At 36.1% G+C, this 16508-nt stretch overlaps 2 protein-coding genes across 5 annotated transcripts in view; one reads left to right on the forward strand and one right to left on the reverse strand.

Moving 5' to 3' along the window:
• Positions 1-16508, reverse strand: part of IL18 (interleukin 18) — an 84043-nt gene that overhangs the window by 24856 nt on the left and 42679 nt on the right. For 2 of the 4 annotated variants that reach the window (XM_090265942.1, XM_090265941.1), the window contains exon 2: positions 4595-4728. The exons of the other annotated variants lie outside the window; for them this stretch is intronic. The gene's annotated coding sequence lies outside the window, so the exon portion shown is untranslated. The remainder of the gene's footprint in view (positions 1-4594; positions 4729-16508) is intronic. 4 annotated transcript variants of the gene reach the window in all.
• TEX12 (testis expressed 12) lies at positions 9805-14944 on the forward strand. Its single transcript, XM_090265945.1, has 4 exons — positions 9805-10024; positions 11815-11926; positions 12025-12076; positions 14603-14944. The coding sequence occupies exons 1-4, from the start codon at positions 9863-9865 to the stop codon at positions 14745-14747; spliced, it is 471 nt and encodes a 156-aa protein (XP_090122071.1). The 5' UTR covers positions 9805-9862; the 3' UTR covers positions 14748-14944.

Genomic DNA, 16508 nt, shown 5'->3' on the forward strand with positions numbered 1-16508 from the left:
AGTTAAGAAAAAGAAGATCAACTCTATGAACATTAAAATGACAACAAACTCACAACTGTCAACAACAGAATCTAAAAAGCAAAAACAAAAACTAAGCAAACAACCAGAACAGGAACAGAATCATAGGTATGGGGATCATTTGGGGGGTTATCAGCTAGGAGGGGGGAGGGGGAGAAATGGTGCAGGGATTAAGAAACATAATTGGTTAGTACAAAATAGACAGGGGGAAGTTAAGAATAATATAGAAAAGGGTAAAGCCAAAAAACTTATATGCACGACCCACGGACATGAACTAAGCAGGGTGGGATTGCTGGAGGGACGGGCGATACTGGGCAGAGGGGAGCAAAGGGAAAAAAATTGGGACTACTGTAACATAATCAATAAAATATACTAAAAATAAAGAATAGCCTTGCTTACATAATACTGACATGGAAGCAGATAATTCTACCAGGTATAAGAGACACTTCCATGTGGTAATAGTGTTACAGTGCACAACTCACTTGGCCTACCACTGTGAAATTGTCATTTTAGATCAACTAATTTGGATCACATATTTCACTTTGCCTATAAAGTGAGACTACTATTTTTATATTACATTTGTCTGAATCTGCCTAATTCAAGTCGCATAAAATGCAACTTGCAATGAAGTTCAGTTTGACAAAAGCTTGTAAAGAGGTTAGATTATAAAGGCCTGTTTAACCAGTCTAAAGAGTTTGAAATTTTTTTTTGAAAAAAATACTGCCTTACTTTAAGTAGAAGAAATATTTATGTTGTAAAGAGTAAGTAATCTGGCAGTAGTGTAGAGAACAGATTTGATGGGGTAAGACCAGACAGAGGCCAGAAAACAACCTTTGAAGCAATTTTAACAGTTAAGAATGACGAACAAAAACAGTTAAGGTAAGAGTTGATGAGGCTATATAAAACAAGGCGGTGGCTGCTGGAATGAAAGGAAGAGGATGAATTCAAGAGCTATTGAACAGTAGGATTTATTAGTTGATTGGTTGTGGGTCAAATGGAAGAAGGAGGAACTGAGAATGACTTCAAAGTTTCAGACTTGAGCAATTTGTTGCATGTTACCTCATTAAATAAAGAGAGAATGAAAGAGACTGGAGTGGAAATAATTAGTTCAGTTTTGCAAATCTAAGAGAAAAGTGTCACAGAAGCCAAAGGAGAAAGGAGCATCAGTGAAGGGCTGCTTGAAATCAGATACTGCAGAGCTCAAACTTAGACATAAGTTTAAACTTGTTCATTGAATTTGACAGTTAGAAACTTTTCATATCTGTAGAACAATCTGGGGAAAGTGGAGGTAGCAAAATGCAGGCTGATAAAGATCTGGGACAGTATGGAATGGGGAAAAACGTATAGACAGTAAAGACGAACTATTCTTTTAGGAAGTTTGGCTATAAAGTTAAGAGAGAGGACGGTAGTTATTGGGAGATATACAACCTGCCAATTTCAATTTCTGGCTCAGATCCACTGTTCCAACGTAAGATATATTGTACTAACGAATTACTTTCCTAAACATGCCCAAATAACCTGTTCAAAACTGAAACCTGGAAATGCTTCTTGACTCTTTTGGATAATCTTTTTTCTGTCTCATAAATACTATAGATTATGACTCAGAAATGTCTTTATAATTTGGTATAACTTCTCCATCTCCACCAGCACTGTTTAAAAGCAAGCCCTCATCACTTTTGGCATCTTCTTCTTTAACAGTCCTCTTGCTTTTCTTGCTTTCACACTCTCCCCCACTACATACTGTTGCCAGAGTTATTTTCCCCAACCAGACTGGAACTTCTCCTGCTCCCCCTCCCTGGCAACAAGGCCTTCTTCATCCTTTAGGTCCCAGGCCAAACATCTCTAGGAAAACTTCCCTGACTCCTACATGTCTAATCATTCTCCTCTAGTACCTATCTCCCTCAACTCTCCCCACTTCAGGCTTCTGAAATAGATTGTACATTGAATTAAGATTATTTCGATGACAAATAGTTATGCCCAGCTTTAAAATGAATTTCCTTAAGATAACTTGTCCTTTAAAAGAATTGTTAACACCTGAAAAGGACTTATATACAGTAAATAAATAAATGTTTGCTATGATAAAACTTGTCACCATGACAACAATGTGTAGAGGACTGGATGAATTTTCTTCTGTCTTATAACTTTCACTCCATCTTAAAGCCAATGAGAAAAAGAAAATGGGGGTAAGTCTGAAAACATATTTAAAAACAGAATAATTTCTCTAATATCCTTACTCTTCTTTTTTTTCCTAGTAGTTTTTCTTTATTTGATGTGTTTAATTTTGAATTCTTTCTTCTCTTACCACTTTTTCTTAGATCTTAATACTTCTTTAATTATAAGTATCATGTCCTCTTCCTCCAGTTTTCATTTTCCTTTCTCATCTGTATTCCTTAATTTCTTAATTCTAGTCTTTAAAAATTATAGTTTCCATTGGATAAAAATGCTTAGAAGCATTTCATGTAACATACTCAGATTATTGACTTTAAAAAAAAAGTTATAAACCACCTCAGAAAGGTCCTCCCAAGAATATGCAGGATCAATTTGTTCTTTGAAACAACAACAACAAAAAGTTATAGTTATGCAAGTCTTTAAAACTAGCTAGAGGTTGATGGATGGTAGAAAACCATGATGGAAATTAAGCCACATGTGTTCCCAACTTGTTTGGTGCTAGTCATTTAATTCTGAGGGTCTCAATTTTCTTATTTGGATAAGCAGGGAGTTGAATGGTTATTCTTTAAGGTCTTTTCCAGCACAAGCATTCTGTAATTCTAGATTCTAGATAAGGTTGCAAGGAAAGAACCATTTATTTGTGGCAAATGCCCTAGTGACCACTTCCTCATAATTTTAAAACAACATGTATTCATTGAATATGTATTATACAGCTAGCATTCTTAAGCTAGTAGGAGTTTAAAAACATACCACTAGATTAAAAATAAAAATGCCTTTAACTTGAAAAGCAACTGTAATTACATTTAACCTTGCTGTGGAATTCCAATTTTGTGGAATAATATGGGATTAAATGAGGAAGTATATTACCTAATTCCCTGAAGTCAGATATGTAGTCATTTTGACAGCAATAACATTCAAACCCAACTTTTCAGTTCTGTAAAAATTTTGCCATCTTATTAATGTATGTATGTGGGTGTGGTGGAGGTGTGGGTGAAAGAAGACCTAGGTAAAGATTTAGGTAAATAATGAATAATAAAAGATCTATAATTAACTGTTAAATACAGACTAAAAGCAAAAAGCCAAAACAGAATTGAGAGTCAAAATGGCCTTGTTTGAAAGGAAAATTAAATTTAATCTTAAAGAATGCTTAAAATTTAAACACATGGAAGAGCCTTTATGTGGTAATAAAAATAATGTTGTTGTGGGGTGGACTGAGTGGAGCCATGTTTTTTATTGTATCGGAACAATCTTCCTGCCAGCAGTGAACACAAGGTAAGGTGGGGTTAAATTATGGAGGGCTTTGTAAGTCATGTAGAAGCATTTGAGTTTAATCTCACAGGCAATAAGAAAGCAGGTTACTGAGCTGACAGTGCATTATGAAAATAATTAGAGACATGTTATAAAACTACTATAAGAATTCATAGTATTCATATAGGGATTATATGAATAAATCAGAATTAAAATAATTTTTAAAGGAAGATTTAATAGAACTTGAAATAGCTGGATATATGCAGAAAGAAAAGAGAATTTTAAGTGTCCTAATTTTTGTTATTCATACTTCAAAATAGAGATTTTATTCAGCCCCTTTCTTACTGTGAAATTCTCCTGGGGAATGTGATCATATTGCCCAACTGTAGCTAAACCTAAGGTGATGATGCAGATTCCATCAATATTATCAACCTTAGGCAATTTTTTTGTTTGCTTTTAAAGTAATTGATTCAGAGTTGAAACTCCCTTTAAAGAAAAGCTTTATTTCATCATTCCAAATCTGTAGTTCTCAGGGAGTTCATGAGGTTAAGGCGATTATCATGGCAATTTTAAGATGTAATTTGTCTTTGTCATTTTTGTTCTCTCAGGATATACAATAGAGTTTACCACAGGCTACATTCTGTGTGATATTTCATAGTCTGAATAAGAAGCAGATGAGAATGCAACTGTCTTCTATGAAGCTAGATATTAAAAAGATTTGTGAAAATAAAAAACAATGTCACTCTTCATAGTAGATTTTTTTGTGGATCTATAATTTAAAATGTTATTTATGCTAATGTGATGTGCTTATTGTTATTTTTAAAATAAGTAGGTCACTACTTTTAACATGTCTCGGTTTTAATTTTAAATACAGTAAATGACAATAATACAGTAAATAACCTATAGAAACAAAAATTCTTCAAGGTTCTCAATAATTTTTAGATATGTAAAGAAGTCATGAGAACAAAAAGTTTGAGAATATTTGCTCTAAAATGGTACTCTCCAATGTTGGCTAAAAGAGAGAACAAGTTTCTATTCTGAGTTGATTACCCATCATAGTGAGGTTGAAGACTTAAATACTTCTCAATCGCTTTTCTAGCTTATTTACCTCTAATCACCATGCTTGGGTTTCCAAATAAAGAGGAATGATATTTCTTACCTGTGTTCAATAGTTTCCTAGAAGAAAAAGTGATCTGGGAAGTTTGAGGTCTCTTTTCCTCTCTTGTGGCTGTGTGGGCAGTGAAGGGGACAGACAAACCCCTTCAGCAGTACTGTTGGAAATCCAATAGCTATCTGAGGAAGAGGGAGGAAGAAGGAAGAAAACTGGAGGGAGGAGACTGTCTTGGCACGCCTTGGGCCCGCCTTCAACTGTGAGCTTTCTTAAGGCAATAGAACTTCAAATAAATTTTCAGAGAATATGGGTATTTCTTAAATGTAAAATCTATATTTTAATGAAATGATTTCTTTTGTAAAAGTTGGAGTTCTGACTGTCCAAAGTTTGTACCTCTTTCAGAAGTACATCCAAGCAACTTTAAAAAGAGCACCTCCTTGCTCAATTAAAAGCATCTTTCTCACATTAATCTGTCTGAGAATTCCTACTCATACTTCAGCACAAAACTTTCTTATCTGATAGTGATCAATATCTAGCTCTATTAAAACAACTCATATAATGTAATTATAACACCGAAAATGTAACTTTTGAAAAGCAGAGTGTAAATATCACAGCCTTGAAAATAATTAGTAGGAACAAAGTTTTTTAGACAATTTTCTCTTGAACATGTGCTAAATTGTACTACCTTGCTAGCAGGGTAAATAGTAAGATGTCTTCTGGTTTTTGCTTTTTTGCCAGTACAGAGACTGTATGGGAACAGAGGGGTTCTAGAGTTAGGAAACACAATGCTTACATTTGCAGCTAGTAGAAATTTTTGTTTTGTTTTTAACAAGAGTGTTTTCATTTTATAAGGTCATAAAAACATCATGTTCACAGTAGTGATTACAAAGGAAGTCTGTGGCAGGACGGCTGGAGGTGCTTGGTATGGTGACCATCAGAAGTAAAAAATGGCATATTTAAGAAGCATAAGACTACACATATGATTGAAATTGAGAATATATATATGATTGAAATTGAAATAGTTTTCATCCTCCAACTGTAATGTCCAGTCAGGCCAGTTAATGTGAAAGCATGAAGTGGAGTCAAGCAGTGATCAGTAGCAGAGAACCAAATGAGTTAATTTTTAATGATCTATTGCCAATTATTTTTCTCTAGCTGTAAAGATGTAGAATTCATAACTTAACCCATTTCTTAGTTTTGGGACACAATTTTTTCTTTGATAGAGAGTAAGCCAAATGTCTCCATGTCCTGCCTACTTCATAGGGATGTTTATTAAGACTAAATGAGATGATGATAGCCCTTTGAATTTAAAAAAAAAATATTTACTTACTTTTAGAGACAAGGGACAGGGAGGAAAAAGAGGGAGAAAACTCTGTGGGTTCACACACACGCACACACACACACACACACACACACACACACACACACACACACACAGTGACCAGGGACAGAATCTGCAACCCAGGCACGTGCCCTGATGAGTAATCAAACCAGCAGCTTAACCTACTGAGCCACACCCTTTGAATATTTTAAAGCACTAGACAATATAACCCTACACACCTTCTCACTTATTTTTACTCCTAAATTTAGCTTATACAACTTAGATAAGATTTTAAAAATAAAATAAAATATCTATAGTGATCTCTTAATCTGATGTAAACATTTATGTATTAAGTGGAATCATTTTTCTTGGAAATATTTTATCTTAAAAAAATATATTTTATTTATTTATTTTTGGAGAGAGGGGAAGCGAGGGAGAGAAGCATCTATGTGTAAGGGTGCCTCTCTCATGGCCCCAACAGGGGAACCTAGTCCAAAAATCAGGGATGTGCTCTGACTGGGAATCGAACCTGTGACCTTTTGGTTTGTGGGATGACACTCAACCCATTGAGCCACCCCAGTCATGGCTCCTGGAAATATTTTAAAAACCAGATAATTACCTGTGAAAGCTGGGAGAGGAATTAGATCAGTATTTCCCACACTTTGGGATTTAATGGCCATAAAAATAATAACAATAATGATAATAATAAAGCCTACACACTGAGTAGACAACTTTATATTTTATTAAATAAGGACATTGAAAATCCAAAAATATTTATATTTTTATTTCATGAAAGGACATTTTAACACTAAAAATATTAGGGCATATCAGAATAAATGACATTTTTTAAAAGTAAGTACATTGGCTTTAAGAGATTTTCAATACTTTTTTCCTTACTTTACCACAGATGGGGAAAATTTCAACATAGATTGAGATCCTTTAAAGACTGTCAATAACTGCATCATAATTACCTAGCTTAGTTTTATTAAGTGATTGAGAGTTCACAATATTAGCAAATAAAGTTAAACAAATTGAGCACATGTTTTCTAGGAACTTATTTAAAACAATTGGCTTTTTCACCAAAAGCCAATAAAGATATACACACAACACTTAAAAGAGTGTATGACAACTAACATTTAAATAAACGTCAAGAACCCTGACTGGTGTGGCTCAGTTTGTTGGGCATGACCCCCCAAACAAAGGGTTGCTGATTGGATTTCTGGGTCAAGGCACATGCCTAGGTTGCAGGGCTCGCCCTGGTTGGGGCAGCTATGAATGGCAGCCAATTAATGTTTCTCTTCCTCTCTTTCTCTTCCCCTTCCCCTCTCTCTAAACAAAAAATAAGCCAAAGGAGAAAAACATTAAATTTTATGTGTTAAATACAATTTCTAAGGTGTGTAAACAAAAGCCAAGTAGGTATTCCCTCAGAGAAAATTATCTGTTTGGGAAAAATAAAGGTCACAATACAAAACATGCAGCCATGGCCAATCATATGGAGATTCATGCCCGATAAAGGAAGTACTTTATAGAGGGGAGGAGCAAGTTAAGCGGAGGGGCTGTTATAACCGTGAATTTTGTTGTAAACATAGAGCCCTTCCCATAGAGCTCTTCGAAGACGTAGGGTGTGAGAGCTTCTCCTACGAGTCCTATTAGTCCCGGTTAAGGTATGAGTCATAAATTTTGACAGGTCTAAGACTGGGTACCTGGAATTTATGGGGGGTGTTATTAACCTTTGTTTTATGAGCTGATAATCTTTTTTTCTTCCATATCACCTAACTGGGCTTAAGTTTGGATGTCTATCTTCGAAATTGCAAGTCAAAGTTGCCACATTAAAACACCCAATAGACCTTCAAGTATGTGGGTTATGTGTTACAAAATACGTCTTGAAAGCTGTCAATTAAGTGGACTAAACTCATTGGCACATCAGGAAAGTAATTTTCTAAAAGGGTGTGATTCAAAGTTTAGCACCAAAGAAAAAGAGGTTAAGGACTGGAGGTTCTGATCTCAAAGTCTCTTGCAGGCACGGGGGATTCAGTTATAAACCCTTCCATCACACAAACCATGTGGAATAGGATGTAAAAGTGGTGGTGGGTGTACTATTCTGTGTTCCTTTTGTGAGATTCCATAATGGCTGGGGCACAATCGAGTCTTGCTCTGGTAATTCATCCATGTTCTTTCTGGGGAGATGAGTCTCAGATTTTTCTCTTCTTCCCCAAATATACACTGAGAGGCAGAAAGAGATTTTTATTTCATGGAGATTCCAAGTCTAAGGGACGAGTGGGAAACAAGCGGAAATAAGCCGCCTTTCTGTAACAGCGCCGGAGGACTCGGACCGGAGTTCTCCCTGCTGGACTCCGGAAGGTGGCTGTGGCCCTGTCACGTGATCAGCACGCACTGGCTGCCGGGAACTCCTGGAGCCTCTGGCCGCAACCAGCGCCCACGGCGTCTGCGCACTAGCACGCATCTGGCGTCTTCATTCCCGCGCGTTCGCGGAGGCAGAGAGGTCCTGAGCATATCGGCTGGTAGACTGATTTTCGGGTGGGGCGGGAGGGACAACTGCTTGTGAGTGTGAAAGAAGGCAGTGAGAGAGGATGAAGGCTTCCTTTCAGGGTCTCTAGTGGGGCTGAATTACCAGTAGGGAGGAAAGAGAGTGGGGCTGGGAAGTGAGAAACCAGGTGGGTGAAATGGCCTGAGGGGCTGAGTGGCTGAGGTGGCGTTGAGTAGAAAGAGAAGACTAGGAAAAGAAAAAGTTGTATAAGGCAAAGGGGTTGTGCTTGGTAATGACTACGTCACCGATGCCTTAGGTCGCGCAGTTGAGGTCAGTGGCTATGAATGGTGTTTGTCGCAGGACAAGGCCCGGCCTCTTGGCCAGGCCTGGATTCACCTAAGGCCCTATGTGTGACAGAAATTATATTTTTTTCCAGAAACAGAGTTACCTAATTATAAAAGTTTTAATTTGACACATGTGCACATGCAGTTACTTTCAGAGAGGAAGAGAAGAGGTGAAAGATGAAAAGGGAAGAGAAAAAGGGGAAGGAAGAGGAGAGCAAATTTTTGGCTTCTGTGAAGCATTTTCGAACTTCCCATGGAAACCGAGCACTACAGTGCATGTGTAGTATTTCCTACATATTATTATTATGACACTTAAACTTACATACCAGAAAGGTACTGACTGGAATGTAAAAGCATTATACAGGATTTACTAAACAAACATCTTTATTTGTTGTTAGTGTCATATATATGAATATTACATGTGATTTATCAGACTAGAATTATTGCTGTCAGCATAATTTCTCAAAAACAAACAAAATTGATAAATTAAGTGTAGATAGGGGTCCTCCTCTTTTAAGGTGTAGAGCCTATACCATTCCAGGTTTCAATACTTTTTCTTTAAGTTTAAACTTAATCTTTCAGACTCCTAGGGAAATTAGCTATAGAATTTATGGAAAATAATTTAAAAGTAAAATTTGGTGGTATACGAAGGTAGGAGAACACCTCTGGCTAGAAAAGATCTGGTCTAGTCTCTCAGTTTTGCTTGTTTGAACTTGGTCAGTTATCTCTGCCCATGTTTTTGTGTCTGTAAAAAAATGAGATTGACTTAGATGAACAATAATATCTATTTGAACATTAAGATATTGTGAAGGTAGAAGAATCTTAAATGAATCCTGACACAAGGAAGAAGTGCCAAAGACTACTAGTTTGGCAGACTGTATATAGAGGCAGTAAATGAAAATCACGGGAATGGTAGGTTGGCCCTAGGTGATAAAGGACTTTAGATGGAATTTGAACTTATTCTGGGTCAATGAATAGTAAACTGAAGGTTTTTGAGATAAGAGAATGCAGTAGTCACAGTTTTGAAAGGTTAAGGGAAGGTGGTTATCAGAGTTTTAAAAGACTGCCCAAACAGCAGTTTGTAGGATAAATAAGAGAAGGGAGAAATTGTGTAGTTTGGGTAAGTGACAGATAATGAAAGCCTGAATTAACAGGGGCAGTCAATGGACAGAAAGGGAAAAGATCCAAGAGAGCTGTGTAGCATGGAGTTTGTACTTAAAATTTGGCATTGCTCAAAATTTTGCAGCTCTTGCCTACAGAATATGATGGCAGGTCATCTTGTAAAACCTGATACTAGAAATTCCAAGAGACCGAGAGAGTTGGAGGTAATCTATATGCTCCCTGACCCTTAATGTTTTGTTTACTTTATTTTAGATTTTGTTTATTTTTTAGAGAGAAGGGAAGGGAGGGAGTAATAAGGAGAGAAAAATCGATCAGTTGCCTCTTTCATGCCCCCAAATGGGGACCTGGCCCGCAACCCAGGCATGTGCCCTGACTGGGAATCGAAATTGCGACCTTTTGGTTTGCAGGCCGGTGCACAACCCACTGAGCTATACCAGCCAGGGTTTATTTTACTTTATTTTATTTTATATATACTTCTCAAATTTCTTCCAGTTAAGAAAGTTGAATTGATAAATGGAATTTAAGTTTTCATATTCCTAGATCTGGGATTGTCCCAGCAGAAACAATGTTTGCTCCAGCTGCTTTTTTACTAAGTATATAGTTGACCGAGAAATTGTTGGGAGAGTTCTTTGTGGTAATTTGTGATCTAGAGACAGAAGAGGATTCATATCTTTATGATATCCAGGATTTTAATTCTTTGCTATAATAAGTAGGATATCTAGGCATTGGAGTTGCTGATCTTTTAAAATAAGAACACTGTATTCCGCCCTTTTGCTGGTTTGGCTCAGTGGATTGAGCGTCGGCCTGCGAGCTAAGTGTCGCTGGTTCGATCTTCCAGTCAGGGCACATCAGAGAAGGAAAACTGACTCCAAAAAACCTCCGCTGCCTTGCGGCATACCTCTTCAGGGGAAAGGCTAAGGGAGTAAACCCCGACAGAAAATCTGGAGCCGGAGTCCCTAAGGCGGTTTGACGTTGTAGTCAACACCGGCAACTCCTGCGGCGCACCTGAAGCCAAGCTGTATTGACTCCGTCTTTCCCTTGGATCCTTCAGCTGCGAAGAGAGGGGGGGTCTGCTGCATGGGCAACAGCAGACCCTCCATATCACCCTGCCCAGGCTCTGTAGCTTCAGCTTCACTGGAGAGGACACTCCAGCGTCATCACAAGATGTCGATACAACACGGGAGGAGACAGATACCGTGTCACTCCCGAGTTGGACTGCACAGCCATTCTCGGCGGTGCAGATAGACTCTTAAGAAGCTACACCATCGTCTCTCGAGACGGACGGCTGCCGACTGATTCCGCCCTTTTTTACTATTATCCCCACCAATTGATGTTTGCCTTTGGGACATTATTTGCTTAAGATTATGTTATCTTGCAAAAATTTTCAAGCATTTGGCTATTATCTAAATGAAAGTTTTATTACATTGCTGTGGAACCATCTACTGGTTCAAGATACAGGAAACTTTTTCATTAGGAGTTTAATACCATATTTCAAAGTCTAATAAAAAGTCAAAATAAAATTTAGTATGTTGAACAAAGTGCTTGTTGAGACTAAATGTTTCCTTGGTAATAAAATTTCAAATTACTAGGGCATAAGAGCATATAATTTCTAGCATGTTTGCTTTTTTCTGAAAGATGTTTTTTTTTTTTTAAGTATATTTTATTGATTATGCTGTTACAGTTGTCCCAATTTCTTTTCTCTTTGCGCCCCTCTGCCCAGAACCCCCCTTCCCTCCAGCAATCCCAGCCCTCTTAGTCCATGTTCATGGGTTGTGCATATAGTTCTTTGGCTTCATCCTTTCCTATATTATTCTTAACTGCCCCCTGTCTATTTTGTACCAACCAATTATGCTTCTTAATCCCTGCACCTTCTCCCCATTTCTCCCCTTTCCCTCTCCCTGAAAGATGTTTTATTTGCTGTTAAAAAATAGAATGTGTATATCCTAAGGATCTGTTGATTGTTTACCTATTTTCTTTTACTTTCTTGTATTAGCCTGAAATGCCAGATAGTCCACAACTGTCCTCTCTCGGAAAATCAGATTCCTCTTTCTCTGAAAGCTCTGGACTATTTTATAAAGATGAAGCCTTGGATAAAGATTTGAATGGTGATGTATAAAATGCTTATGTTTCTATATATTTACTTTCATAATAAATACAGAAGGTTTATTATATTTCATAATTAACTTAGTGGTTTTTTTTATAGATATGAGCAAGGAAATTAATCTGATGTTGTCTACATATGCAAAGATCTTAAGGTAAGTACTTATAGTATATTCTCTTGAGTATTATTTTAGAAGTTTTCTTCTGGAAACCCCATAATGGAAACTTCAGTGGCTGCAGACCCTATCCAGTTTTTATAATTTTGGAATTTTAAAATTCTACCTCAATTTCTTATAATAAGTTAATTTGTTATTTTCAAAGAAGAACCCCAACTCTTTCACTAAGCATCCTTTGTTTGCTATTACCAGAACAAATTATAGGTTGGATATATTTTGGTCTCTAATTAGATGATATAACATTTAAAATTTTATGATAAAACCTCTTTGAGAAAACTACCATTTGGTGAAGTTAATGATAATCATAGAGTTATATTAAATATAAAATAAATATATTTATAAAATATTTAAATATTATCCATATATATTTGAAGGATGAATTTTAATATTTTATTGACCGGGGATTATAATGTTTATAAGGTGTTTTTTATTTTTTATTTTACTTATTAGTTTTAGAGAGCGGGAGAGAAACATCAATGTGTGGTTGCCTCACGCTCGCCCCCAACTGGGGACCTGGCTCTCAACCCAGGCATGTGCCCTCACTGGGAATCGAACTGGTGACCCTTTGATTCACAGGCTGGCACTCAGTCCAGTGAGCCACACCATCAGGGCTATAAGGTATTTTTTAAAACTACTGGACAGAGCCCTGGCTGGTGTGGCTCAGTGGTTGAGTGCCAGCCTGCAAACCAAAGGATTGCTGGTTCAGTTCCCAGTGAGGGCACATGCCTGGGTTGTGGGCCAGGTCACCAGTTGGGGACTCACAAGAGGCAACCACACATTGGTGTTTCTCTCCCTCTCTTTATCCCTCCCTGCCCTTCTCTCTAAAAATAAATAAATAAATAAAATCTTTAAAACTACCAGACATTGTATTTGAATAATAGTTTGTATGGCTGTTAAAGTAAATGTATAGTCATGTGCCACAATAATGATGTCTCAGTCAACAACAGATCACATGTATCACAGTGGTCCCACAGATTCTAATGGAGCTGAATTTCCTGTAAGAAATGGAAGGCTATTGTGGCTCAGGAGGAATTTTGTTTTCCTCTCATGGGACTGGTATCAGTGGGGCTTGGCAATAGATTCTCTCTCATTCACGGAACCTCTGTTTCGAGTGCACTGACCTGATTCAACACAGAGAAGCCTGTTCCCTCAGTACTACATATTCAGAGAGTGCTATGGCCCTCTCAAATCTAGGCTGATAGTCTTCAGAGTACTTTGCTATAAAATTCTTTGTTGAGGACCTAAGATCCTATAAAATGACATAGTTCTGAAGGAGCTATGCTAACAAGTATTAAGTGCCACTGCCACTTTAGTAAAGCTTTCTGTGACAGTGTAGAGGCAGCTTGTCCCCGTACTTTGGAAATATTTTCAGGTTATAATAATGTAAAATATAAACTTTATGTATTCTGTCAATTCAATGCCAGAGAGAGCCCTTTATGCCATATAAAGTCAATGGAACCAAAAATAAAGTTCCAAAGTCATAATATTGAGTCCTCTGTTCTGTACTCTCTCCATGTTAAATAACCTCTTTTTTTTAATGAATATCACAAAGTTCCTTAATATGACCATTGCTCCAACATGCAATAGCCAAAACACATTACCATGACTATCCCTTATGTTCCTTTTTCTTTCTTTCTTGATTTTTTTATTCCTAGTGATTCTCAGACCACCTTTCACTCCCTCCTGACAGTTACTGTTATGATGATTTATGCCTTACCCAGCCAGTTTCTCCTTGATATTTTCAGTCAATCCAGCCCATATTTCTGTTCATGGAGCATCATTGACAGCTTCGATGTTCTATTTCTGGCCCTGTCAGAGGAAGTAGGGGGTAGGGCTTGTGGGACAGTATTTATAAAGTCTACAGTAGTGTACGGTTATGTCCTAGGTCCTCATATTCACTCACCACTCACTCACTGACTCAAGCAGAGAACTTTCAGTTCTGCAAGCTCCATTCATACTAAATGCCCCATACAGGTATACCATTAAAAAACTTTTTATATTGTGTATTTACTGTAACTTTTTTATGGTTAGATAAAAACGTATTATAATTGCCTACAGTATTTAGTACAGTAATATGTTGTACAGGTTTATAGCCTAGGAGCATAGACTATACTATATAGTCTAGGTGTGTAGTAGGCTATATACCATCTAGGTTTGTGTAAGTGCACTGTATGATGTTTGTGCAGTGATCAAATCGTCTGACGACCCATTTCTCCAAACATATCCCCACTGTTAAGTGAAGCATGACTGCATGTTGTTTGATATTAGAATTATAATGTATAAGATACACATTCTGCTGTGTCAGGAAGATTTGAGTAGTCAAAATATTTGTGGAACTAATTTAACTTTTTTGAAGAGTGTGTGTAAATTACTGAAGCTTTTCGATGTACAAAGCTATTTAAATGAAATAAGTAAGATATAACATAATAAAGTACATCGCTATGACTAGTGTATTTTGATGTTATAACTATTTGGTTTAACATAAAACCTTTTTTCCCCCATTAGTGAGAGAGCAGCAATAGATGCATCTTATATTGATGAAATAGATGAACTCTTCAAAGAAGCCAATACTATTGAAAACTTTCTAATACAAAAAAGAGAGCTCCTGAGACAGAGGCTTACAGTGATTGCAAACACACTGCAAAGATAAAAATGTGTACTTAAATAAACTGAGAATTTAAACCCATTATTGTCGTAATGAAAGAATGACATGTATGCTCTGAAAGTTCTCTAGTTGTTAAAGAAAATGTATATCTTAAACATAGAAGGGGAAACTCCTTGACTTTCTTTTCTAGATTTAAAGGGGGCTTTAAACTGGAAATTAATATGGAGTATGTAGCTTTTCTTTTGAGGGTCACATATTTAGTGTATTTTATAAAAGTGTAAATTATTTAAATTATATGTGGATTCTTTTTTCCCCTTAAACCCCCTAGACTTCAACTCCTAAAAGAGAACTCAAATGAGTTGATTTGATAATATTTAACAATATTGTACTTTAAAAAATATTTTGTTTAAATAGCAGATAGCTTTGAAATGTTTTTCATGGTTAGTATTCTAAAATATTAAAACCTAAAGGTGATTTGTCCAGCTTCTCAATATGTAATAAACTATATGTGCTCTTACTACTTAATATTATCATTAAGTTATCTTCACTATTAGTTATTATACATGATTAATAAAAGTTTTTCATTTAAAATTATTTTCTTGTGGTAAAATGAAAACCAGAAATAACTAGAACCTCATATGACTTGGCCTTTTTATACAACCATATCAATGATGTGGTTAATGAACTGTACTTTTGTGGTTGTGTGGTATGGGATAAAATTAGTGGTCCACAAGTAAAGAGACTGGCAAAACAACAAGACAACTTGGAAATGAATCATTTCAATCCTATTATAATTCAGAAATTGAATTTGGACTAATGGATCTCTAATACATAGCTAGCTAAAAAAATTCCTCCCTTTGATGGAAGGCACTGCTATGATTTTTATTGAAAATTTTCAATGTGATATATAATTATATGTAATAACTATATTAATCAGATTTTTAAAATCATAGCACTCATTTTAAATCACATAGATGATTCAATCTATGTATATTTTGCTATTATATATATAAACAGTCACAAATGTGGACATATTTACAAACAATACCACAGGAATTTGGTATTCTTTAGGTGGACAGCATGTTTGCCTTGGGGTCTTTTAAATGTTAAAATAAAATCTCATTTCAAAAAATTACTATTTCAAGGCATATATACCTACCACATAACAAATATTCATATAAGAAAGGATTGAAAACAGGAAAGTAACTTACTAAACATATTGATTAATAAGTGGAAAAATTATTAGGTTTTTAGAGGGATATGCTAATGGAGATCAATCAAGTAACTATTGGACATGGGATTTTAAAATATTAAGTGCAACCAGAAGACTATATTTGAATTGATATGCCATATCACCTGGCTTCTGACTTATTCTGTTACCTTATAGAGTTCTTGAATTTTCTAAATACAAAGATGATTCTATTGGCCCATCACTAGTAAAATATTCTGGAGTTATTTTTTTCCTAATCATTTATTATTAATATGAAAGCTAAAGCTAACAGATTGTTTCAGAATGGATTTTGTAATATATTTGTTATATCTTGATGATGTCCTCATTGTTCAGCATCTGATTCTTCCTATGCAGGTTCAGAGAATTGATTTGACCTCTTCATCTGGTATGATTAAGACTGACTGATTTTTAGTGGAACAATGTGTTCAGTGTCAGAAACCATGTGTTATTGGTCGGTACAGCTACCTCTTAGAGCAAAAGTTCCTGAACACCTAATTAAGGCTTATTTGCCCTTTAATTTGCACTTCTAATATCACATTGCCCTTTAATTTACACTTTTAATATTGTTACAGAGC

This window comes from Furipterus horrens, unplaced genomic scaffold (assembly GCF_987537825.1).
Source record: "Furipterus horrens unplaced genomic scaffold, mFurHor1.1.pri manual_scaffold_2, whole genome shotgun sequence".
In the NCBI taxonomy this organism is placed as follows: domain Eukaryota; kingdom Metazoa; phylum Chordata; class Mammalia; order Chiroptera; family Furipteridae; genus Furipterus; species Furipterus horrens.